Here is a 26,460-nt window from a genome sequence, read left to right as displayed (position 1 = left end):
TCAAACCTTAGCTCGCTCGTAATCAATCATTTAGTACTTAATAATTCTTGTCAGATTCCTAGTTTTATTTAGGACATTTCATACTTTGAATCAAACAAAGCATGCGTCTTCAGTTTCTATGGATTTTTTTTTAAAACTTCGACAACCGTTAGCAAATCTGACAAAGTTTCATGAAAATTGTTTTTGTTTTTTTTAACTTGACCTAGCCCATATTCCATTTTCATCAAGATATTGTAAAAGTAATATCTCCAATACACTACAATTTCAACAATGATTTGTTTGCCACCAAAGGTGTACATTTTAAAATTGCATCTCCGCCTGTGCTAGCGTCCGTCCGTACGTCGTCCGTCCGTCCGTCCGGTTTTCCGTGTCAGGACTGTAATTATGTCCCTACCTCGGGGGGTCAAGGTCACACTTAAAGGATTATCAATGTGGAATCGTTTTCCGTTTGCGGGCTCTAACTTTTCCATGCAGGGAGGGGTTTCAAAATAACTTGTATGTTATAGAATATGTGTGTGGTACATTAAGACGACGTGTCGCGTAAAAGACCCACGTCCCTACCTCAAGGTTAAAGGACACACTAAGTTTATATTATGGAATTCTCAAAAGGTGAATGTTGAACATGAAAAACTGGACGTTAGAAAAACGAAAAATATTTAATAAAATTCAGAAATTTCGTCTACAGTCATAGCCGACTAAATATTTGAACTCAAACCATCAAAACGAAGCTAACGATGTAAGTTTTATCTACAAAACATTGAATTTGTACGGAAAATTCGCAATTATTAGTATGACGGTGACAAAACACACGGAATATACACTTCAGTTTTCAATAATGCTCAGTAAAAAGTTGTAGTTTACAGATAGAAAGTCGATTACACTTGACGAAACCGGAGGAGGCACGTACATAATTCTAGACTTATGGAGGTAAAGTTAAATATCTACAGGCGCAAGTGTATACGCTGAATATAATACAACATGTACTTGTTTGATAAAAGGGATAAATACCCAACTATTTCTTGATTAACATTTTTATGGTATACTGACATTGATATACGATTATCTGTGTGAAGAGGAAACATCCCTAGATGCAGTCAACGCATCGCTTTCGGGAATGTTTGAGTGCGCGCGCGAAGACAAGTATGCATTACCAACTCTCCCGGAGTGTCGCACCAAAGACAACCAGGTTGCCGCTCAACCGGAAGTATCTTTGGTCAGTGAAGTTGAAAATCACTACACAAACACAATAATTCAAGAAGTGTTGTCTAATTTGTTGGTAATCAAACTTTCATTGAATGCTCATATCACATCACCTACCAGCAGCATCTTCCAAATCCGTAATAAAAGAACGGGCATCAAATCTCATAGAAAGGTTTGCTCAAACTTGAAAATATAGATATGGACAATAAAATATCATCCGATGTATTAGTTGGACTGTTACAATCAATATCGGACGGCATAAAACATTAACACGAGTCACAGAATATGTTGCTGCCTTCGACAACAGTAAGTATGTCCAAAAGCGAAACCGCTCCAGCTGCGCAATTCGATAACACTCTTTATTCAACAACACCTATGAATGCTTAATGCACACGCGCTTCTAATGCAACGACTGATTCCTCCCCATGCCCATCCGGAAGTGTGAGTAAAACACACCCACGTACTTTCGGATGTGAATTGTGAACAACACAAAACGATGATCATAGGCGATTCCGTATTGAAAGGATTTGACAAACGTGGGTTTTCATCTACAGTTGACCTAAATACGCTACTGGATGTTACCGTTACAAAGCTATGTACAAGTCTCAAGCCACTTCTGCATCCGTGTATAATAAGGTTACTTTATACATTGGAGGCAATTACGCTACAGACCACCGTAGTCAAGATCTCGGAGACACCGCAAGGGATCTGTGTGACCGTCTAACTAACTTGCAAGGGCAATGATGTGAAGTCTATGTGTGCACTGTTGCTCCAAGACAGGATGTGGATGTCGCGCGCGTCAATGGTATTCTACAAGAAGTGTGCGAAGCTACGTTATCTGAACCAGCCACCGTCTACAGGTCGTACGTGTTCGGGGACGGACAGTTAGAAACTATTTCCTACGAGATGGCCCTCATCTTTTCTGGTGTGGCACTTCTGAAATGTACACCCACTAACACAAAACATCACTTTGTGGACGGCGAACAGGCGGGCCGCATCCATACCAGAACTGGACGTTAAACAGCAACAGAGACAATCATCAATAACGTTTTCTGCTCAATAGGTCACAGAAATAATCACACAACCAGAGATTGCTGCCGACAATATCGCCGCTAGGAACTAAGTGTCATACATTTAAAATTCAATACTTAGGAACCTTATGCAGTGAGTGCAATAAGCAAATGACGCATTTGAGAAATCGATTCTGAAAATCATCATGATAAGAATGCGTGTAATAATTTTATACATTCAAATTGTTAAGAAAATTGTTTGAATAATTCGCATAAGTCTACACTAACTTCTCAGACGCAGGGCTCTCCTGGAACGAATAACTGTGATAGTCATTTTGAACACAAAACATATTTCAATACTAGTTTTGGTAGAAGAGGATTGCATGTTGTCAGTTTAAATATTCAACATTTAATGCCAGTGATAGATGAGATAAAAATGCTTACTTCATTTTGCTAATATAGATGTTTTAGGATTACGTGAAATGTGTTTGCATGGTAGAATCAGCTATGACAATCACTGTATATATATAAACTATTCCATTGCTCGCTGTGATAAAGGGGTGGTGGAATACTTGTATACATAAAAAGTTCAATATTCTTTACGAATAGTAAATACTTAAATATACAAACTCAAGAGGCCGTTTGGATTGAAATAATGTTTCCTAGAACCCTCTGTTTCCTAATTAACTTTGTGTATCGGCCTCCAGACTGAACAAAGGATAGGATATCGACATGTGCAGTTTTCTCATATAGATCAGTCTGTAGAATATCAAAATATAGGAGACTTAAGTATTAAATTTGATCAATCTAAGAAATCATTTCAAAATGCTTAGTGGCCTTGTTTTTGAATTGTCAAATGGATTATCGCACCTTGTTTCCAGCCCAATCAGGATGACGAAATCATCATCTATCCTAATCGACCTTCGTATTATTCAAACTTTGTCCCTCAAGGATCAACACTCGGACCCTTACTTTTTCTAATATACATCAATGATATGCCTTTAATTTCTTCCAATTCATGTATTGACTCATATGCAGATGATTCCACGTTATACAATATAGGTCCAAGTATATTGAGCATTCAATCAGACCTACAAAAAAGTCTTAATAGTGTGAACTGTTGGTGTAAGACAAATAATATGTCAATCCATCCATCGAAAACCAAATGTATGATTCTATGTAATAATTATAAGGCAAAACATGCAATGTAACTTGAATCATCAATAGATGGAGTGTCAGTAGAAAACGTGAAATGTCAAAAGGTCCTCGCGGTACATGTTGATCAGACATTGTCATGGCATACACATGGTAGTACAATAGTGAATAAGCTTAATTCAAAATTGGCACTTCTAAGAATAATAGCATATTATCTAACAGACGAGATGAAATTGTTGTATTAAAATGCATATATCATGTCAAACATGGAGTACTTTTGTAGTGTCTGGGGACTTACACATTCCTCAGATACCACAAAAATCACAAATATTCAGAAAAGAGCGATTAAACTAATAATGAAGTCTGGAACTAGCCACAGTGGAAACATATTCAAACAGTCAGGGTTGCTATCTTTTGAAGACAGGTGCTATTATCATCTTTCCTTACTTGTTTTCAAAACCATGAAATGTTTGACTCCTTCGTACTTCACAGAACTGTTAACATTTGCCAAAAACGAGCACTATAGCTTGCGTTCTTCAGATAACAAGGATCTTTCTGTTTACACGCTGAATATTTCAATATAATCTTAATATTTACCTTTGAAGTTCGCAAAATTATCAACGACATGAATTTAAGGCGTCTGGGCTTGATCTAATAGGACCACAGATTCCCAAATGCTCTGGTGATGTTATAATTGGACCAAATGATTCAATAATTAACGACAGCATTTCGAGTGAAGTATTTCCAGATCAACTAAAACATGCGTGTATATTATTCCATTGTACAGAGGGTCAGTCATAAATGATCTTTACAATTATAGACCTATCTCAATTGTTACTACAATTGCCTAAGTGTTTCAAAAACACATTGTAAATCTACTAAGACGTTTTCTAGACAAAAGGTTCATACGTTCCAAAAGGATGCAAATAGGGAGTTAGAATTCCTATACACAAGAATAGCAAACCAAATATTTTTTGAAAGAGCTACAAACTAATCACGCTATTACCTGTTATTTATAAATTATTTGAAAGAATACTTAATGAACGCCTAACCCTTTGGTCGACTGAACATAACAAACATTTCCAAAATAAACAGCAAAACGAATATCAAAAAGGACTTGAGTCACTTACAGCATCATTTAAACTACATGAAACTATTGCAATAAACTATGAATACGGATCAAAGTCATACGTTGCAATGCTTGACACTTCCGGTGCCTTTGACGATGTGCATCTCTCCGCATTATTCATTAAACTTATGAACTTTGGAATACGCGGGACAACACTGCGAACACTCATTAGCTGCTACACATCCATAGTTATGCACTCGTGAACGGATTTTCATCAGCGCCATTCCCGGTACTTCAGGGGTCCGTCAGTGTGGTATATTATCCACTTGGCTTTATTTGTTATTTATAGACAAAATTCTATGTGATCTTGAAGATTCTCCTCAAGGCTCATGTGTCGGCACTCTTAAAACAGGAAATCCGACGCTAGCTGATGACCTTACATTAATAGCGTCAAACAAAGCCGCCCTCCAATGGCAGATACAACAAGTCACCAAATATGCAAACACTTTGGGATATGAAAGTAAATGTGAATTAATGATATTTGAGAGGAAAAATAGCGAATAAGATTTTGTAAAAATAAGCAACACCTTGCTACATTCAACGGATTCTACAGTACATGTCGGTATTACACTTCACAAAACAATGAAATTTCCCATGCTGTTAACGCAAGAATAAGTAAAGAACAAGCATCACTGTTTTCACTAATGACTATACGGGACAACTCCTATGACGTTAATCCTCTTGTTATGTCCAGTTTGATAGAAAAGATAAGAAACCGTGCAGTCCTATATGGTGCAGAATTATGATCATCTCTAGCAATGACTGACGTACTAAAGCTCGAACCTTTGTACGATTATCGGCAAAAATGTGGCAAAACTTACCCACAAGTTCGCGAACTGACATGGTCCTTCGTCTCCTTGGATGGATTTCCATTCTTGCCGATATAGACATTCGTAAACTTGGATTTTTTCACAAACTGAGTACACTAGGACCGCAAACTCTCGTACGAAGAGTATTTGATTGCATAAAAGAAAAACTAGCACAAAGCAGATTCGTACCTGATATTAATAATATATGGTTTAGGACACTACCTCCGTGAATAAAGAGCTACGATGTGCATCCCACCTAAGTCTACATGGAAACGTATCTGGCGAACTTCAGTCACAAACTACTATAAATTACAGACGCTCGTACGCATTACCGGTGACCCAGAATTCAATCGATTTATAGACGTTCATCCTGAAGTACGTCCATCCGTTCTATGGTTGAGTGCTACTTCGAGAGACCATATCCGCAATGCCTCTACAGTTGTTCGAGTAATCGCTGATAAAAAACCGTCTATCGACGAAGCCTTGTGCCGACATTGTGGTGAACGCAGTAATGACATCGTGAAACATGCATTGACGAAGTGCACTGCATTTATGCATGACAGGGGACATTCGCTAGAAATGCTACCCATACCGCAAAACCATGATGCTGATGACATTTTGAAACTTTTGCTATCTCAGGATACAATACGTACAGTCGATCGGGATAATCTATACAGCTGCGTAATAGCATCTCGTGACTATATTCATAAAATTGTAGCCCGAACTGTCTATTAACTCATAATTATGTTATAAAAAAACACACTGCTTAAAATGCATGATGTATCACATACTATTATAATCTGTGGCGATAACAAGTATATATCCTCGAAGTGATGTTTAACCTTCATACTTATGAATATAAATATATCTACCATTGTCAACATTATCGCTTTGTTATTTAACTTAATATTACTGAATTATACATAAACATTCGTATTTAACATTATTTAAACAACATCAATTCCTTCCCATATACTCCGTACTTCCAAAATTTCGAAAATTGTATAAGGTAGAGCCTGACTTTATTGAAGAAGCACCTTTAATTGCTTGATTTTCGTTTTTCGGCAAGCCTTTTCCTACAGGTGCGCACTTCTATTTCGAGCACCCTTAGAAAAAAGCTGTTTTACAGCTATTAACGTGAAACTGAAATAAACAACGTTTAGCTGAATGTTTAGATATTCCTCTTTTCTGGACCTGATTTGTTTCTTGGAACTATAAATGCCATACATTTACCATGAAACATATGAGCACCTCGAACAACTGGTGAATTTGCTCGTTTTTTTTCTAAATATATAAGTGCTATTATAACAAAACTATTGTATTTTTCTTCTTTACTTCTATCAAATATTTTTTTCGATTGTTTGTATTGCTGTATATATGTTCACTCCTATAATTGTTAAATCACTTACGGGTGGAAATAAAGAGTATATGTATACTAAAATGTTAGTAGAGTCTTGATTGAAAGATATAGTGACTGGTGAAATTGTTGGAATTGTTTTATTAAAACTCCGTTAAGCGTTTGACCTTATTGATCACGATATTCATCTTCAACAATTTCGAATGTATCCCTTTTCTGTTTCAAGCCTTAGGCCATGACTTCATATTTACTTCATCGAAGATAATGTATAAACGTTTATGATAATAAATCTACATTTCAAAATGTTAAAAAGTGGTTTTCTGCAAGGATCCATTCTCGGTCCTCTTCTCTTTTTCAATGTATATCAATGAAATGATTATTTCTCTGAATAAATCCTGCATTGACCTCTTTGCTGTTGATTGCACTTTGCATGCATCTGGGTATAGTGTGACCGTAATTCAACAATATTTGCAGAATGATTTGGATGCATTTGCTTCCTGCTGCTCTTACAGCAATTTGTTAATCCATCCTGTAAATCTAAAAGCATGGTTATTTCTTTTTGTTAAAACTAAACAAATCACTACATTATCGGCTGTAAAGAATGATACAAAGCTTCAACAAGTCTCTAGCCATATAGTTATCGGTGTTATCACTGATGATCGATTAAACTGGAATGGTCAAATTAACAAAGTAAGTGTCGTTACATAAACACTAAAATCACAGTTCTAAAATGTATCAAGTTTGACAAGAAAGGGCATTTTTACAACGCTTATATTCTATCAACAATGGACCACTGCTGTATAAAATGAAGCAGAGGTATAAAATCACACACCTTAAAAATATTAACAACACAGAAAAAAATCATTTAAAAAAAAATTTTCTTACTCCGTCTGTCCTTCATTTAAAGTTTAAGGTTGGCTATATTTTGATTATTTCATGTTGGTGTTACTATCTTTACATATTTGCTTGCGCTCATGCCAAAATTTCTTAGTGAAGTTAAATTTCATTTACAACAATATTAAAGACTTCCACCCACAACGATATAAGTTAACATTGCTAAAAACAATTATGGTTATCGTTTACTTACATATTCAAGATGGATGGAATTCTAATCCAGCTCTTATTCGACAAACCTCTACATTAAATAATTTTAAAGCATTAAACAAAACATACCTTTTGACCGATTGATAATTGAACAATGAATACTTGTAGTTATATTATGAATGTTTGATGCATTATAAGAAATGCTGATGAGTGTTTGCGTAATTTGCATCTATGTGTATTGATTGATGGTCTATTCTTGATACAATTCTTAAATGCATGTATTTGTATAATATATATTTTGTCGCAGTTGAAGACCACATGGTAAAGAAGATACTGGCGTACCTTAATGTGTTATCTTCATAAAATAAAGTTGTTATTATTATTATTATTATTATTATTATCATTATTATTATTATTATTATTTTTATTATTATTATTATTATTATTATTATTGAATGTCACATATATGTACATGAAGTATAGTTGGAACTTCATGCACGCTAGAATTTAAAAAAAAAATGCGCATATGTTCGGTACATAAAGTCGACGTATCGACGGCCCGCGTCCCTGTCTCAAAAGTCATGTACACACAGGTTTATCGTTATGAAATGCCGAATATATGCTAAAATTGTGTGTTGCATGCAGGTCCCACGACCTTACCTTAAAGTTCGAGGTCACACTAAGAGTTTAATGGTTATGTAATGCTGCATATATTCAAATAAATAAAGTTGTTCATGTCCGGGCTGTATCTTTGAGAGATTTTTAAATAAGTTGAAACATGTGTTCGGTACATAAACGGGATATGTCGCGTGCAAAACCAACGACCCTACATGGAAGCTAAACGTCACACTGAAGAGTTAAAGCATTGTGGAATGGTACATTTATGCACCTAAGGGGACTATCCGTGTCAATTCTTAATTTTTCATGTATGGAGGGACTTGGCAATTGTATTCGGTATCAAAAATCGATGTGTTGCGTGCAACACCAATGTCCATTTCTCAAAGTTCAAGGTCACTCTTAAGAGTTTTATTATTATGGGTTGTGACTCTGGCATGCACGTAAATCGTCTTGCCACACATTTTCGGTACAGAAAGAAGATGGGTATCGCACAACACTCCCGTCCCTACATCTTTCTTCATCACTCCCCTCGACTTGAGGTTAACCATAAGAGATCTTGTAAATTGCTATAGTTAATGTTCTCCCTTCCTAAATGTAGACATATAGTTGCATAAACAATTGAATCGGATGGCATTTCGGGGACATTCGTCACTTACTGTGACAGCTCTTGATACAATACTTGACAAAACTCGATTGGCTCACTTTAAGTGTTACTAATGTTGGCAACGTTTGACTTACAGTAAAACTGCGGTCGTTCGAACAGGCAGTCGTTCGAGAACCAGCGGTCCCTCGAGGTCGAAGCTTAGTCCCGAACATTTTCCTTCTTTTTTCATATAAATTATACCGACGGTGCATCAAAACCTAAACAAGTCGAGGAGTCGAGCACAATAGCCGGTCCCAATTGCACAAAACCTTATGACTCCCTCGAAGGCATAATTTCACACTTTATCCCGAACGCATGTTCCAAAATAAACAACCAATTGATAGTTGTTAATTTACATGTATTTTACTGAAGTTTCAATAAAGCTTGAATGTGGCTTATTATTTACAGGCATACTATGAACGCCGACCAATCACATTAGTATAAACATTACGATGATTGTGTTTTTTTATATTAATGCAGGTTAGTTCATGAGGAACATGGCGAAAGTCAGACAAGTGGCATGGAAGTAATATAAGATGGACTCTCCGTTGATAATGACTTGTGATCTCACAAAGTCTTCAACATTAAAATAGCTTCTTTCAGCGACTGTGAGTGTACAAGTGGCGTAGAGCCAGGTCGGCTTCGAAAATGGTGAGCATTCGACATTGTCCAACCACAGAATACCATGAATTGGATGTGTTGCATATTTTTACACAATATGACCTGCTAATAGGGATAAATTGGTCATGGACAATGTACACACAATGTCTAAAGACGATATAACAAGCCATTTTCAAGTTAATGAAAGGAAACCGTTATCTAGTTATCCCCCTAGCCAACATGCATACCCAGTTGAAACACTATACAACAAACCATTCACATGTTATTGATCGAAAACCATGTTTCGAGTTAAGGTCACAATGATTTGACCGTTGACCAAATGGACGCGAAATCACTAGGAGCAATCCGCTCTGCTACCATGATTCATGATGTACATGCAGAATCTGAGGACTCTTCTACAAGTAATTCGCAAGTTATTGATTGAAATCATTTACTAGTAAAGGGCGCCACGACTTTTAAATTTCATCTACTGACCCAAAGATCAACATTACTTATCTACTAGCTCTTACTTATATTTATACGAAGTTTAAGGACTTGACAGTCTTTCAAAAGTTATTGAATCGAATCGGTAGTATGACGCCAACTACCACGAAGCGGACGATGACGACGCCGCAGTCGATGTTACCACCCATGTTTGGCTGATACTGCATGGTATTCTGCTCAACAATTGTATAGAAAAGTATCGCTGACTTATATATTGGTTATATTTGAGAAATTAAAACCCTTGACAGAGCCTATATATGGTATTATCTACCACCCGCAGCGAACTGTCTTTGTTCTTTCTCACTTCTCCCACCTCAACTTGCTGTTCCAGCACAAAATAATAATAGTATTTCTATAGTTTTCGCAACAAAAACATATTGGTAACAAAACCTACGTGTATCATTTTTTCAACCTTTATCTGACATATTTATTACACATGAAAAGCTCATAATAATTTAAAATAATACAAATGAACCAAATGAATCATTTGGTTGTTCCCTTGTGTCGGTCACTAAGCCCGCTTGAAGGTCACTGTAGCTGTGGAGCCGCCGAGCGTCATTTTCTGAAATAAGGCAACGTACAATAAGGTTAAATGGCCGTGTCCTTTCTCGTCGTTCCATACCGTATTTTAAACTCCACTCTGGACAATTCGAAAAGTCAGTATCCGTGTCCAAAACGGACAAGCGCTCGCATATCGTTATATCACGTACAGTAGCAGCGCTGCATAATTTCTAATTAATGATGTTAACAATCCAAGTACAATGAATCTCATAATATACTCGTTCTCGAGAGACCGAACTTCGTGCAAATTATTAACTGAATATTCACCATTCTTTTATGGCATTCCAAATGCTGTTAATCACGGTAGAACTCTGTGAAATCATGATTTCTGTTTGTGCCAATTATTTCCGCAATTACGGCGAACGTGGTCTTAATTATGGTCGGTGGCTTACAATGCAGCTGCTATTCGTATTCGATTACCAGTGTGCCTACATGTCCGCTCTATTACGACGAACGCAGGCATAAAAGTCTCGTTTAACTGAATAAAATATAATACTTTTCTAAAGAATGAGTCTGGAGCTGAAATCGAAAATTAAAATCTGCCACTGTCACAATTTCACAGGCAGAGCGAAAATGCCATTTCCATCTGTTCGTGAGCTTAGAAAGAGATCAAAACCCCGACCAATTGGTTCAAAAGAATAAAGTTTTCACTTTACAAAACTATAATTAGGTTTCAGTTTTGAATTGTTTCAAATGCTTCTTTAAGTGGTGGGTAATGCATACCGACACGAGTTGGTCCCCCTGCACCTCGCGCGTGACGATGGTGGTCACGTCACCTGCCTTCTGCGTCTCCACCATTTTCTCGCCCTCCATGGTAACCACGCACTGAAAAATACATGAAGCCAGTTTTAGGGGAAGCTTAATCTACATCAACCAACTCATTCTGTTTTTAGAGGTTTTCAAATCATTAAAATTAATTATTTGAAGAGCTTTTAAAAAGAATGAGTTCATGAAGAGTTGTCGTTCCATACAAATGCCACGAAAAAAGAGAGGCAAGTTAAAAATAATGTTCAAGATATACAGATGCGTATTCCTGCAAATTTGTAATTGTTAAATAAATATTATTTACACAAAACAAACAAGTATTACGCGATTAACAAGCTCGCGTCCTATCATTCGATGAATGTTTTCTCTTAAATGATACTTCACAAACGCACGAACACTAGGCAACAATTATTGATATTAGTTATACTAGTAGTTCGTTTGTCTAGAATTCACGTTAATTCAATATAGCAATAATGTATGCTTCTAAATAAAAACTCATTTGTATTGGTAGGCAGCGGTCCACTACCTTCAGGTCCTGTCCGGTGAGCGACTTTGTCTCGAACTCCTGACCCAATGTGAAGGTCGTGTCCTTGACCTTGTCACTCACGGTCGTCTTGAGCGTCCACTGGTCCCCGGAGTTCGTGATCTCCAGGGATGGCTTGCTGTTCTTTGCCACTTCCTTCAGGTTGTCGGGAACCGCTGCAATAAGGGAACCAACGTTTCGGCGGGATATTTCATAATACTAACAAAAGTAGTTTTCGTTCAACACATGCTTTACATTCTACGAAATAAATAAGCATGGTACTAACATATTTATTTACTTTTCGTATAACATATATATGATTGTAACGTTTGTTGTTGCTGTTTTTACCTTACTATCAAAATACTCTTCACAAGGCAGTCAAGTTATCAAAACATGGATATAGACATAACCTTAGTAATAGGTTCGGGGATAATAAACACTCGGCTGCTGGATTCAGTGGTGTATCTCCGGTCACTGATCGCCACTGGTCAGTCTGACCGTTCAAAACACTAAACATACTACTATTATATTACTTAGATGATGTAGGTCAAGGCTACCAATGTTCATTACTACACTGTAATCACTGCGTAGATTTTTTATTAATAAATTACTATTTTTTCTTTATACAAATGCATTATTTTACTTTTTTTAAGGATATCGCTCTAGGACCATTTCGTAGAACTGGTTGTTCTACGTTCATGTCTGGGATCCGTTTTCACTCGTAACGTTCACAGGGTTGAATAACGTTAATTTCTTGCATCTCTTAAGAGGTTGTTAAGAAATACGTTTTTTTTATAATATTGAGGGGAGGTTTTCAAACAGGGATGAGCTTTTCTGTTTTAATGCAATAAAACCCGACCAAAATTACAAGAACTCTCCATGTATACATATCGTTTTTCTGTCATACGAAAGAAAATATATCAAAGACCAATGGCTTTAAGAATGAAGCTTGAAGTTCTTTCTCGTCAACCAGATAAAGAGGTACATATGCCTAAACCCATGAAATAGAAAAGTAATCATTGCTGTCAACCATGGAACACTTCTTTCCCCTTTACCAAATGAATCACTGTCTTATCTCAATGCCCTTGTTTGAATTAATGTTTTATAACATTTGACAACTCAAACAAGCTCTGAGTGAATGAACATGTTTGCAACCACAGTCTTCTCAATGAAGTTTTTGATTTCGATTTTTGAACGATATTGTTAATACGTTTTCCTGCAAGTAAAATACAGGCTCGATGAGTTTTAATCCTTGGTTTCAAGTGTTTTGCAAATGAAATTGTTTTATCAAATGCATGTGGCCCCTGAAATGATAGCTGCGTTTGGACACGTAAAGCTTTCATTATCACACGCCCGGATACGCAAACGAATAAAAGTCATATCGAACTCTGGATGTTATCAAGGAGACTGGGTCATGTTGTATTAATAAAAAAAGGCATTCATCTCATAGAGTATTTATATGCATAACCCCTTCACACACCCACTCCATGATATATGGCCGAAGTGTTCAGCGAATTGAGATAGTTTTATCAAATGCATGTGGACCCTGAACTAGCTGAGTTTGCGCGTACCCGTAAATATTTCATCATCACACCACATGATAATGCAATCGTTTACAAGTTGTATCCTGCAGTGGATGTAATCAGGAAGACTGAGTCATGTTGTCTTTATAAAACAAGCATTCATCTGAAGAATTAATTATTTTCAACACACAACCACAAACCCCCCTCGGCATCCCTTAATTGTATCTTGTTTGTCTCTGTCCCTAATGATTCGATTAACGATGTGTTGATGGGATATCTATTACAGAGCTTTGCAGCTAAATACAGTTTTTGGGTTGGCGATGCAGTGGTTCCCGTCCATGTACCAGTTTATCTTTGTCGCAGAGATGCATCAAGTATTAGTGTAAGGTAGTAGCTACGTACAGCTGCAATCACAGGTATTATGTGTGTAAAGCAGCAATTACGACTGCAATCACAAAGCTGCTTGGTCCGTTACTTTATGTTATTCTTCGCATGCCCGATTGACTATAATGTAAAAATGTGATGCCTGGTCCATCGGTAGCGGCAGGTTATAATTTATTGGTTCATACTTGCAACCGTTTCATCAATAATCACCATAAACTTCGTACCTCGGAGAGATTTTCAACAGAAAATTATACATACACTAGTTCACAGTGTTCACTGCGTTCAAATACATGTAATACCAATTAATGGCAATGACAAGACATGTCCACCCGAAAAGGTCCTATCAATATGTAAACCTGGTTGTACGCGACTTTCCATGAATAAAGGGTTCTGGTCGCTGTTTTTTTCACAAAGTTCGCATTTACCGTTTTTGAGGTTGGGTGCAACTAATTATGCATGATTAATCGACGTTAAAAAAAGTTAAAGCTACACTTACCTGCAACGGTCATGTACTCATCCAGATTCTCTGCGGACACATATTCCCATTTTCCTACAAGAGCCATGACTGGAAATCTGAAAACTGTCTGCGTGCAAACACAACTGTTTCTCAGGAGAGCCGAAATGTAACTAGCGTGATATCTGCGCCCACTGCAATATCAGATAAAGGGAGTGTATTTTATCCGTATCAGTGTTGGCTATCGCGACATCACCAGGAGTAAATGGCCAGACACATATCATAGTGTAAGTACTAGATAAGTTATATGTTAATTAACGTTAATGATAGGAAGATCTTACATGTATGCGGTCAAACCATTTGATTCAAATATAGATAAATCAGTTTTGAAAAAATGACGACTTTCGAAGTCAGAAATCTTAAAGGAAAATGATCATGGTCGTTACTTCATTCTTTATCTTAAACCTATTACAACATAACAGATGACAAACCGCAGATTGTTTTTTAACTTCTCCAACATTCTGCGATTAAAAAGAAATCTAATAAACTTATATAACTAATATCCAATCTGAGCGCACTTGAAGTCTATCGTTTAATTAGTACCCTTTCTTAATTAGTATTGTCAGAATCTTTGTTTTTAGTTTTATTTTGCTTTAATGTAAAGCATAGCATACGTTTTCAGTTTCTAACAATGAAAATATTTGAAATGTTCGACAACCTTATAAATAGTTCATATGTACACATGTAGTTGGGGGTAACCCCAACCCCTGCCGCGCCCGTACTACCCTCTCGAGTCCCGAGTAATGATACTGAACAGACCCTGAATACGCTGTACCGAACGGGGTTGGGACAGAGCATCGCCTTGAAGATTTTACTTTTAAAGAACGTTACAAGACGTTGAAGACGCCGCAAAAGTTTATGAAACATGACTACAAGGAAGCAGATGCAATTTACCAGAATTTCAAGTTGGAAGTACCGGGTTTCAAGTATTCTACAGTTATTGAAAAAAACAACAGATTTTCAGCTCAAGGTCACCACAACCTTGGCTTTTGACCAACTGACGTCAAAATAGTAAGGGTGCTGGTCAAGTTTGAGGGACCTCATCCAGGTTTTTTATCAATTGCATGTTTTGCGTATTTTCACCTTACCGTCACATCGACCTTGACATCTGACCCACTAAAAACAATAGGGTTCCGATCTGTTGGTTACCAACCTGCCTACTAGGTTAGGTGTCTTGGCCCATAGTGTTCTTCAGATATTGAATGTAAACTGATTTTCAAATGTAGTTCACCACGACATTAAACTTAGACCAACTGACCCGTCAAAATTCATATCATGGTCTTGACCTACCTACCTAGTAAGTTTAAGATCCCATGGCCTAAGTGTACTTCATATATTGATCAGAAACCGATTTTTTCTGCTGAGGTAATCTCAAGGTCTGTTGGTTATGAACAATCTGTTTGCAAAGTTTAAGGCCCCTGGCCCTTAGCGTTCGGAAAACCCGGGGGACGGACGGATGAACGGGCGGAAGATCAGATAACTATATGCCACCCTCTGGCGCATAAAAATCCCAAGTGCTGTTAAAACAAAAATTATAAACTTAAGGTTTAATGTTTCTATTTATGTGTTAAGTCTGATGCAAGCTTTGAATGAATAAGGGAAATTTTAAACTCTTTTAGTAAATAAAGGATATGATAATAAAAAATGAGCTGGTCTTCATAAAACATCTTAAGTCATTTCGTAACTAATGTCGATTTCTAAAATGTTCATGGTCAAAATAAGAAAAAAGGTGGGGGGTTTAATCAAGTAATGTGTATTGCCTAACTTCAATGAAAAATAAGTATTTTAGATATTAATTAGTTATTTTGTCATGACCAGTGAGATACTTAACCTAAGGAAATGACTTAAGTAAGAAAATGACATAAGTAAGGAAATTACTTAAGTAAGAAAATGACTTAAGTAAGAAAATGACTTAAGTAAGAAAATGAATTAAGATGTTTTATGAATACCAGGCCAGGAGCATGTATGAGAACAGAAATTCATAGTTATTATATCTAGTTTAATAATACTTATTATCAAAAATGAGCATTTATAATATTCACAATAAACTTCTCATGATTGCAAACTCAACAATTAGCAAGTATACGATGGTCTGAATAAACAAACTGTTTTGTATTGACAGGAAGGTTAGAAGTAGAACAAAAGCAGCTTAAGTATGTTTTAAATATTTTCAATTCAGTATAAAAGATAATGATATAATTCCAAAAACTATCGCGTTCGAAACTCGCTGTAAGGGTTTTGAATGGATAAAGTAGCGGCCGTCAGAACTCGTGATAAAAGTGACAGACAGACGTGCATTAGAAATTAATGTCGCTCTGAATATGTTAAAATTGAACATACACGGCGTAAGTGCATTATTTGTTCATGCTCGTTGCAAGGTGTGGTGGGTACAGCTTTCCTGAGCTTTTTACATTTCATAATATTGAGCTGAAGTTTTAACTCTGGTTTTAACTCTGGCCTAGCATATCTTTGTGAGCGGGTGTGCAGTTACTAAGCTAATGTTTCATTTGTGGACAATTCGAATGAAACATTAATATCATAATATATTCATCTTTGAAAGGAAATTACTTACACAAATATACTGTGTTGTACAATTTATACGTGAATTTCTTGAATTGCATTAACCATTTTACTTACCATTTTCATTAATGTGCAAAATTAAGTAATTGTGACTTATACTATGTGAAATAGATATGAGCTGCCAATAACGAATCCGATTAAAGTATCCCGTCTGTGGCACAACTATATGTGTGTTCATTGTGTATTCTTATCCCTAAGGTAAATAATAAATTATTTATGTTTGGCATGAAATGAAATGAATTGAAAACCATGATAACTTCTCTTAACCTTTTGGACATTTCCAACGGCCAGTTTGAATAAAAAAAATGCATGAATAACAATAACAAACCTGCCATTAAAGTACATTTTAAATTTAGCGCGCACATCGTCAGTAAGAGATTTGAATATTTCGTAAGTCAAACCACTACCATATTGCTTTATGTATTAATATTTTTCATATTTGAACGTAGATGTAATTACTTTTTAACAAAATAACCATATCACCACTGTTAATAGAATATATCAATTGAAAGTTAAATCATATTAATTTGTAGAAAGGGAAATAATAAGACAATGGTACGGAGATGTAAATTAGACCTTGACATGTCAACAGTTGTTACGTTTTCAGGAGACATTCACACAATAAAATACCATCTATAAACATGCTTAAGCTACAGAGTAAACTGTTTTATTATTTCAAAAGCTCTATATACAAATACAACGAGGTGTCTAACTATATTAACATTCTTTAATATGAAAAGCTTTTTTCACTCTTTTTTCAGATTGTCAGAGTTCAGTCATCAACAAGGGCAGTGACGCTGACAGAAGCAAGCACTGCGAAAGGAAAAGAACATGTATTGCTGCAACTCGTCAATGATTCTAATATCATATACCAAACAATTGGACTGGGATAGGATATGTCAATGATTTCTATTCTGCGAAATTACATATAATATGTATTATATATCATTTCATTATCTTTCAAAATACAAAAAAAAAAACTGAACAATGTATGTAACAATTTGGACCGCTCCCAACTGTAGCACGCAAAAACCTTGTTTAAAGACAAAGAAATGTTCCACTACAGGGAATATAATGTTTCTGACAGCATTACTCACTGTAAATCATTTCGAAGAGTGAAGTTGTTTACAGTGGAAATAATGTTAAACTCTGCTAATAATTGTTCAAGATGAGCGGACACCAGGTCGTCTACGGTCCGCGGACGGCAAAGAGTGATCAAAGGTTTGATGCGGGCAGAAATCTTTCGAATAAAGATACGGAAATCGAAAACATAATTCGGACATGGAAAGGTGAAGTAAAGGAAAGTAACACTTTAAATCCAAAGGATGAAATGAAGATTTTGAGAAACTGGGGATATTTAAAGAAAAAGTTACCAGTGAATCAAGTCATTGACCCATTTATAGAGAAGTGCGTGGTGACACCAGAACAGTGGCTGCAGATAAAGTCAAGCGGAAAGGGCGACGCGGACCTCACAGAAGACCTGTTGTACGTGATTCTGAAGCGACCACCGGATGTGTACCCGTCCATGCTGGCGGCCCTCAGGGCACTCGGCCTCTCGCAGGTGGCACAGCAACTTGAGGGGACACGAGAAAACATCTCCCTTTCATCCTCACTCTCTTCCGGTACGTTGTCTTTTATACGGTACACATAGTCCATCACATATGTTGCATACCGAACGTTCCTTTGACATAGTCCACCAGAAACATGCGGAACAAATAATAATGATTGTAAACTATTTTGCGCCTGGGTACCGTATGTCTAATTTTGAGTTCCTCACTTTTGCGTATCGCCCTCTTTAATCCCAACGCGTACCAAAAAAGATGGGTTACACCCTCATAAATATATATATTATGTTCCAGTCATTTTCACATTCAAATTATTATACAATTTGTTTTCGACTGGTGCCATGCTTTTGATTAAAATTTACTTATTTCATATCTCATGTACCTTATTTAAAGGTATTTCAAACACGGTTACATTTCGATCCTCTGTAAACCTCTTTCCATAATGCAGGCGGTTCCCTACGGCAGATTGGGCGTCCAACCAAGGTAGGGGGAACCTTTCCCCGCCCGGTGAGTAGTAGGACTTTTTATTACCTTATGGGCATACAACGTTGTCATAAGAAAATTCACTTCCCTTTTCAAATCATCGTTTAAAGGCGAAACCATTTTGACTTATCCAATTGATATTTAAAATGATAACATCTAAATTCTCTCTTCTCATTGCAAGCCCCATCAATTTTTCACTTTTATATCTGCAACTGGTGAAAAGTCTTCCGGGAGTTGTCCGAAACATATAAAATTGTATTTGGAAGCAAATTCACAAGTATGTATTTGGAGGCAATTTTACCAGTATGTATTTGGAGGCAATTTTACCAGTTTTTACCAGTATGTATTTGGAGGCAATTTCGGGCCATTTTTGCCTGTTAGGGCATTTGTGTGATATTTGGTGATCAACAGGAACGGTCGCTTAAAAAAGACTTAAACTATTTGTTTACATTGTATGAGAAGCAAGTGCGCAAAATTCCGACGAACAAAACATCAGTTTTGAGTGGCCTTATTGTGCTGAAGTTAATCAAATTTCCTTTCAATTTTGTTCACATGCCATGATATGACAAATGAAATGTACCGATAACCTGCGCCTTTCCCGTACTTTACCAACCCGGTATCAAGTTCGTCCAAACAAATCATTCACCTGTAAGTTACGATATCAAATATCAAGCGTTACCCTAGTCTGTGACCCGTACACTGATATTTGGAATTCAGCCATTTCACTTTTATTCTTGGCGTTTGTTTTCAATAATGTATTTACGCAATATACTATACGAGTATAAATGGATTCGTCAATTCGATGTTACAGAATTTATTTGTTCACTGGTTAACTGTATATCGTGGACATAATGATACGCCGAGTCAAACTGATGATTACATTATAAGAAACACTAAAGCTTAGGATTACGCAAATGTAAAAAGTATATCGTCAACGTCAGGTTGAAAGCATATCAGTGGCGGATCCGAGGAATGGAGCGGTGGGTGCCATCTGTGAGGAACCGGGGTCCGCCGGGGATGTTGTCATCGACACGACCGTCCGCCAACACGACCTTGAAAGGTAGGTGGACCACAGTTTTTGTGAGTGATGCATATCAAGGGGTGAATGCGAAAAGGTTCTAAGTGACATTAAATAAAGAAAAAGATAGAACCTTTTCGCTTTCGCCCCTCGATATGCTGCATATACTTCACTACTACATTTAACTGCTTCACTTATTGAATTACTACTTGCAATTTTCTGGATTCAGAAGGGGGGTCTATCACTTGCGAATGACAATTTGCAAAACCACTATTAAATTTGATTCGAGTGTTACAAGTATGTGTTTCAGAATGAAGGACGAGATTCGGGAAGAGTTGCGGCAGCTGCGGGCCAACATCGAGAATGGTCGGGAGGCGGACAGAGCTCAGCTCACTTCACTACAGGTGCGAGATTCATTAACAAGACACGTGGTTATGGTGGTGTAGCGGTGTTACTTTTTTTTCTTGTTGTTCAATTATTCTATATTACGTTGTCGACAGTGTTAACTCATGGAGAATATCTCCCTGGAATACAGCCCTAAAATACGAAACGTGCTCAATCGTATTTCCCTAATTTTGTGGTAAAATGTACTTATGTACAGGTATATATTTTATTGAGAAATATCCAGTCTGTGTTTTTCTCGCAGCACAAACACGATGAACTGCAAGGCGATCTGGAGAAGGCCACAGAGGAGAGGGAGAAACTCAAGGCGGATATAGAAACGTTCGCAGAGCTGGTAAACAGTCTTAAACAACAGGTAAACATTGCTGACTTGCTAAAGAAACATACTCTACCCTCAGGCTGTGCAGAGTTTATTCTCAATTTAATCATATCGTGACGTTCACTTCATTTCATTACGCTGTCAGAGGCGGACCCAGGATTTGACTTTAGAGGGGGTACGTGTAATCTTTTGACCTGCACCCCTCTCTCAGAACCGAAAATTATATGGTTGAAGTGTTGGCAGGAGTGTTTGGGCTTATCCCCCAAGAAAAGATTAACAATTTCTTGTCCGAAATGGTGCATTGTGTGCGAAGTTTATTCCTTTTTTCTCCTATATTGAAAGTAAAAGTAAACTTGGACCTGGATCCGCTAGTTGTTGTGGCTAATGCAAAGGGCAGTCTGAGCTGACCCCTAGATGCCCTAACGTAACGTAGTGGGATTCGATTTTAATGAGAGTCTCTTCTTGAAAAATGTTACCGAAAAAGTTTGTACAAATTGGTGAAACTAAAGAACATTATCATTGATGCCAGATGGAGAAGAAACAAGAGCAGTTTGAGGCGGCGGCGGAGCGTAACAAGGAATTGGAGCGACAGCTGAAAAGCAAGACTGGACAGATACAGGAAGAGGTGAGGATAGAAACAAGTCGAGTCTCAATACTGTAATATCAGCTGACAGTTGTATTATTAGTGTAAACTGGTTATCCCCAATCCAACTGTTCAGTTTGTACTTGTCGTATGTTCTGTATGGGTTTATCTCTTAAACAGGTTTCATATAATTAACTTAAATTCCATTGGTCTAAAATCTATCTTTACCTGTTCCATATATTCTAGTTCATGCTTTTTGGAAGTCAAAGATGTGACTGCTCAATATTTATCTATTAGTTCTTCATCGAATTTAAAAGAATTCGTATCTAAATAGTTATACTGTATCATAGCCTGGCGAGTTATATTATACTATTATTGCTTACATTATTAATTTATCATCTAATTCAATATGTTTGTATTGTTTCTATTTCGTGTCATTATTCACTTGTATTGTACATTTTAATATGTCTTTTAAACGTTGGTTGTGTGTTGTATAATAGTATTGTATTTATAGGTTTATATATATATATATTTAGAAGAGGGTTGTTTGTCCCATTCTACATTAGCATGCACACATTCATGACAATCACATTTCTTCCGTTTAACTGAAGTTGCCAATCGTATTATCCGTATAAGTAGTGTTTTCTCTTAAGCAAACTGCTTTAAAAGGTTAAACAAAAACAATGCGCTGTGCATTTCATTTTTCAGTTGGAGGAAAAGGAGCGGGAGCGGGTGGGTCTGGAGCACGTGCTCCACGCCAAGGAGGCGGATTACCGGGTGCTGCAGGCGGCCTTGGAGCGCCTTAAGGTTGATCACGAGGAACGCCACGGCCGCCTCCGCTCTCTCACGCGCGACAAGGTCATTTTAGAGAAGGAGGTGCAGCTTCTCAACAAGGACAAGAAAAACCTCGAGGTGAAGATTAAGTCGCTGGAACAACATATGAGGTAAGTGAACTAGCAATTAACGCTTGTCAGGTTTTGGGCATATTTAACAAAGTCACGTATTTCATTCACGGTATACAGTCAATTTCATTTACACTTGTCTGTCGTTGTTTACACATCTTTTGAGGTACAAACATAGTAATCCATTAAGAACATGTTTCTTTTCAGAATATTGCAGGAAAAGCACATTCGGGAGACAAGCGATATCCGGCAGGAAATGGAGCGACAGAAGACGCTACTGGAGGAGGCGGACCGTGAGAGACAGGACCTTGAGAGACAGCTCTATGACAGCGTCCGTAAAAATGAGGGGCTGCGGCGATCCAACACGAGCCTGGAGGAAAGCTTGCAGAGGACCACAGATGAGAAACTGCATCTACAACAGAGGCTCAGGCAGGCGGACATGACCAAATACGCACGTCCGCCTTATCTTGCAGGAACCAGGTCTACACGCGTCGGTTGGAACCCAAAACATTTGAAACGCTAACATATGAAATATACTTATGTCGGGTTGCGCCTTTCCCTTGTTAAGTTTTAATTCAAACCAAAAGTAACCCTTCAAATGAGTTTAACCTAAATATGACTAAGACCGATATTTATACCAAATTAAATGAAACATTAAGTTGCAAATATGATTTGAAGAGGGCTAACATATTGCTCTTCTTTACAATTAACCTATACTAGAGACCTGATTTTTGACCGAGCATGTTTAATTATTGTACTGGATTTTCATTTTATCAGCAAAATGATTTTTTTATTCATATTTAACAAGATTATTATCATGCAATACAAACATAGATATGAATAGCCATCATTATCTTCCCGTGTGAATGTTTAGACTATGAACAGAGCACGCGTTATTGCATGATGGAATAATGATATCTGTTTGCAGAAATTCATCCAAAACTTAATCATACTTTTACATATGGATATATACGCCCTACCTCTCCTTAAACAGCAACGTTGCTAGCAGATTGTCTCGCATCTAGTACAGTTGGGCAGAATTTTAAATGAATATTATTTGATTAAGCTTATTAAACCCCAAAACTTCACAACCATAAGAAACAATAGGAGATAATAAATGTAACCTTTGACATGCTATAATATTGCGTTATTTGAGCCATCGGGGGCGAATCTACGGGAGGGGAGAAAGGAGATTATGGTAAGGGGGATAAAGATAAGCAGTGGAGAGGGAAGGAGAGAAAGGGAATAAGAAAGTGGCAAAAAGGGAATGGTAAGAGAGAACGGTTGGGAGACAAGGGGGAGTGTTGTTGATAGTAGGGAAAGTTGTGGAGGGGGGGGGGGACAAAGGAAATGGAAGGAAGGATAATATAGCGGTGGCTCTGAGGGCCGGGTATCGACATCAAGCACCACAAGTCCCCGCACTAATTCATCCAAGATTTTATTTGAAGGGAATTGTTTGTATAATTAAAAATGGGGTTTATTAAAATTGTGTTAATTGCAATATTTATATAGGGATTTATTAATATGTTCTCCCTTCCAGTTTCTGTGTCCGTCTACTTCTATTATTCATAAACACGTACTATAACCCTACCATTGCTTTACTGTAGCGTATTTGACCATTTCAATAAAAGGTGTAAAATAATTAACCATTTTGGATTTTTTCTTCAGTCGATGATATTTTTATTTATAAGACTTATATATCATGTTTTAGTTGTAAACTTGCATGCTTTTATCAAATGATGAATTGACTGGAAATTAAAACAATAGCTCATCGCTGTTGTGCAAACCGCCGTCATAACTATCTTGCGTCTTTACGATATAATATTGACTATTTTGGTCGAAAAATATATCAAAACATTAAGTTACATAAAATAAAACCGGCTATCTTTTACACCTCTGTAAAACACGTTCTCATTGAATTTGAATACTTTTGTAATTTAGGTTATTTGATAAATCATCAACTAATATAGTTAAATTAAAAACTGCAGTTTTCATCATCACCATCATCACCTTTAGCAGCAGTAGCAGCAGCAACGTCGTCGTCACGAAAGAATACACAATTTCAGACTCAGCGAAATATAAATTGCGTGGAGAGAAGTATTTAGTTTAAAATGTTTGAAGTGCATTTAAAAAGAGTACCATGGTGAAGTTTTTAGCGTTAAAAGGACATTTCAAACGAGAGAAGCGCTACTCACCGTAACCCGTCCCCCAACCCGGCTACATCAAACATCGTGAATGTGCATAGGTCAGACAGAGATTGCACAAAATCAACAGATTAACAGATAAAGCGGTAGCATATTGTAAGTATACGTAAATAAATCCTATCAACGGGCATACGACAAAAATATTTAAGAACAAGAAACTCGAATGACTACTGAGCGAGTGTCAGGAAAGTTCAAATACTCCTAGTATAACACTTCCAGTCTTATAAGCAAGAATGAGTTGTTGTTTTTCGATCGTTCGTTGATAGTTGTGTCCGTTTAAGTTGAGTTATTGAAACACGGTACTGATTTCTTTGAAGGGACAATCTTTGAGATTAAAGTTTTCGGTGAAAAAAGCAACGTGTTAAACCAAGTAGCAAGTGCACGGACTGATGAATAAATGTTTGACACGAAGTCAACAATGAATCGCAGACATAAGTCCTAAGACATAGGTACATATATGTTAATTTAGATGAACGGGCCTCCACACTGTGATAATGAACCCATAAACTGGGACCAATACTCCCAGCCACTACTTTACGTTTGTGTCAAACCGTCTTAATGTTTAAATGTCATATACTTGACATGGGTCACATTTCGGCATGCTTAATCCCCGTTCACATTTTTAACAAATTTAGAATCAGACTGTGATGTCCAACATGTTCGACCAAATCTCTGACGTGGTGATTTCCCATGACAAGAAATGATCGAAAACTTCCTCTGATGACAAGAAACAACAGTACGTATTGTAACATAAGGGCCCATAGTTGAGCACTTCAGCTTTCCTAATGATTGTTTCCTATGCTTTTAGCGCCGAAATTGGCCCGACAAATTTATTGTTGAAATACGTTTAGAATTATGAGATTTTTATTAATTGTCTTAACAACATGTGCATTTCTATTCGATTTTAATTAGTTGTAATTATTGGTTATTCAATTGAGATATGTCTTTGGTGTCGGGCGGGCGTCAAACAGGTGGTTTTTGCTCAGTAACTTTTGATAGAACTGATGAACACTAATGGAAGCTGATGTGAATTGCTTTTTGGGTAGGTGTGGTCAGGGTTGAGTTCGCCGTTTGTAAAATCAAATATAAATGATTTCTGCTCAATAACAGAATTTTAATAGTGTCGAAACTCGAGTATGAATATTGGGATTGCTTTTTTGGTCAGTAGCTTTGTCAGGTTTGTTGTCACTCAAAATAGAATAAAAATATCTGCTACATTACTTCCGCTTGGTAAATGACAAGTGTATGTGAATATGAACTTGAGGATTATATTTGGGATGAGTGGTTTCAATGTCAAAATTATTTTTCATAAAATTACAAAACCTATAAAAACTTTTGCACAACAACTTAAGTTCAGAAAAACTTGTGCTTGTGCAACTTAGTATAAAGGAGGCTCATGTGAAAGCGTAACCTGTGATTGGACTTATGTGTCAGTGGGATCGAGGAAGCTATTCCTAAAAAATTAGTAATATTCATACGGTTTGTGCTTAATAACTTAGGTTATGAGTAGCTAGTACCAGCTATAAAACGTGGAATGTAGCATGACCGTGTGAATATGTACCTTTGGATTGCATTTTGAGTAATGTAGGTAAGTTTGAGGTCACTGTTACTTAAAGTCGGTTACTAATTAATTACTTGAGGTATGAATGACATGTGTTTAATTGCACAAATGTATTGCCTTCTTAGCCTGTTTAACCAGGTGCACTTCTCCGATCTATCTTGTTGCATCTGCATTCAATTTATTTGTAACAACTGCTCCCTACGACATCTCATTCTGCTTCGACAAATTTCACAAATATTATCCTGAGTGGAACTCTTTAAAATTATTCAAAGAAATATTTTCAAATGCGAATTTTGGTTGAATAGGGACACACTCTAAAACACTTCTCCAAAAGAACAAGAGCCAGAGCTTAGATACTTATCATGTTGGTTTCAAGGGGTCCTCTACCAAGAATGTTAAGATTATTTAAATCATGTCCCTAGGGTCAATATTACCCATGCCCCGGGGTTACTCGTTTTACATTGACTTATAAAAGGAAAATCTAAAAAATAAGGTATTTTGGAC

The 26,460-nt window shown here is 36.9% G+C and overlaps 2 protein-coding genes across 2 annotated transcripts; one reads left to right on the top strand and one right to left on the bottom strand.

Annotated features, from left to right (window-relative positions):
• Window positions 1-10,468: 10,468 nt before the first annotated feature.
• LOC128230401 (fatty acid-binding protein, adipocyte-like) lies at window positions 10,469-14,482 on the bottom strand. The gene is made up of 4 exons (XM_052942629.1): window positions 14,322-14,482; window positions 11,922-12,094; window positions 11,354-11,455; window positions 10,469-10,631 (listed from the first exon to the last, which is right to left on the bottom strand). Exons 1-4 carry the CDS (start codon window positions 14,386-14,388, stop codon window positions 10,581-10,583), a joined length of 393 nt encoding a protein of 130 aa, XP_052798589.1. The 5' UTR covers window positions 14,389-14,482; the 3' UTR covers window positions 10,469-10,580.
• Window positions 14,483-18,008: 3,526 nt separating this feature from the next.
• LOC128230204 (trichohyalin-like) lies at window positions 18,009-23,837 on the top strand. Its single transcript, XM_052942272.1, has 8 exons — window positions 18,009-18,541; window positions 18,933-18,991; window positions 19,909-20,027; window positions 20,296-20,389; window positions 20,632-20,742; window positions 21,236-21,331; window positions 21,998-22,233; window positions 22,399-23,837. Exons 1-8 carry the CDS (start codon window positions 18,088-18,090, stop codon window positions 22,712-22,714), a joined length of 1,485 nt encoding a protein of 494 aa, XP_052798232.1. The 5' UTR covers window positions 18,009-18,087; the 3' UTR covers window positions 22,715-23,837.
• The last annotated feature ends 2,623 nt before the right edge of the window (window positions 23,838-26,460 follow it).

Source organism: Mya arenaria, chromosome 4, assembly GCF_026914265.1.
Source record: "Mya arenaria isolate MELC-2E11 chromosome 4, ASM2691426v1".
Lineage (NCBI taxonomy): Eukaryota > Metazoa > Mollusca > Bivalvia > Myida > Myidae > Mya > Mya arenaria.
Note: the sequence above shows the minus strand (reverse complement) of the source record. Positions and strands in the feature narration are given on the sequence as shown.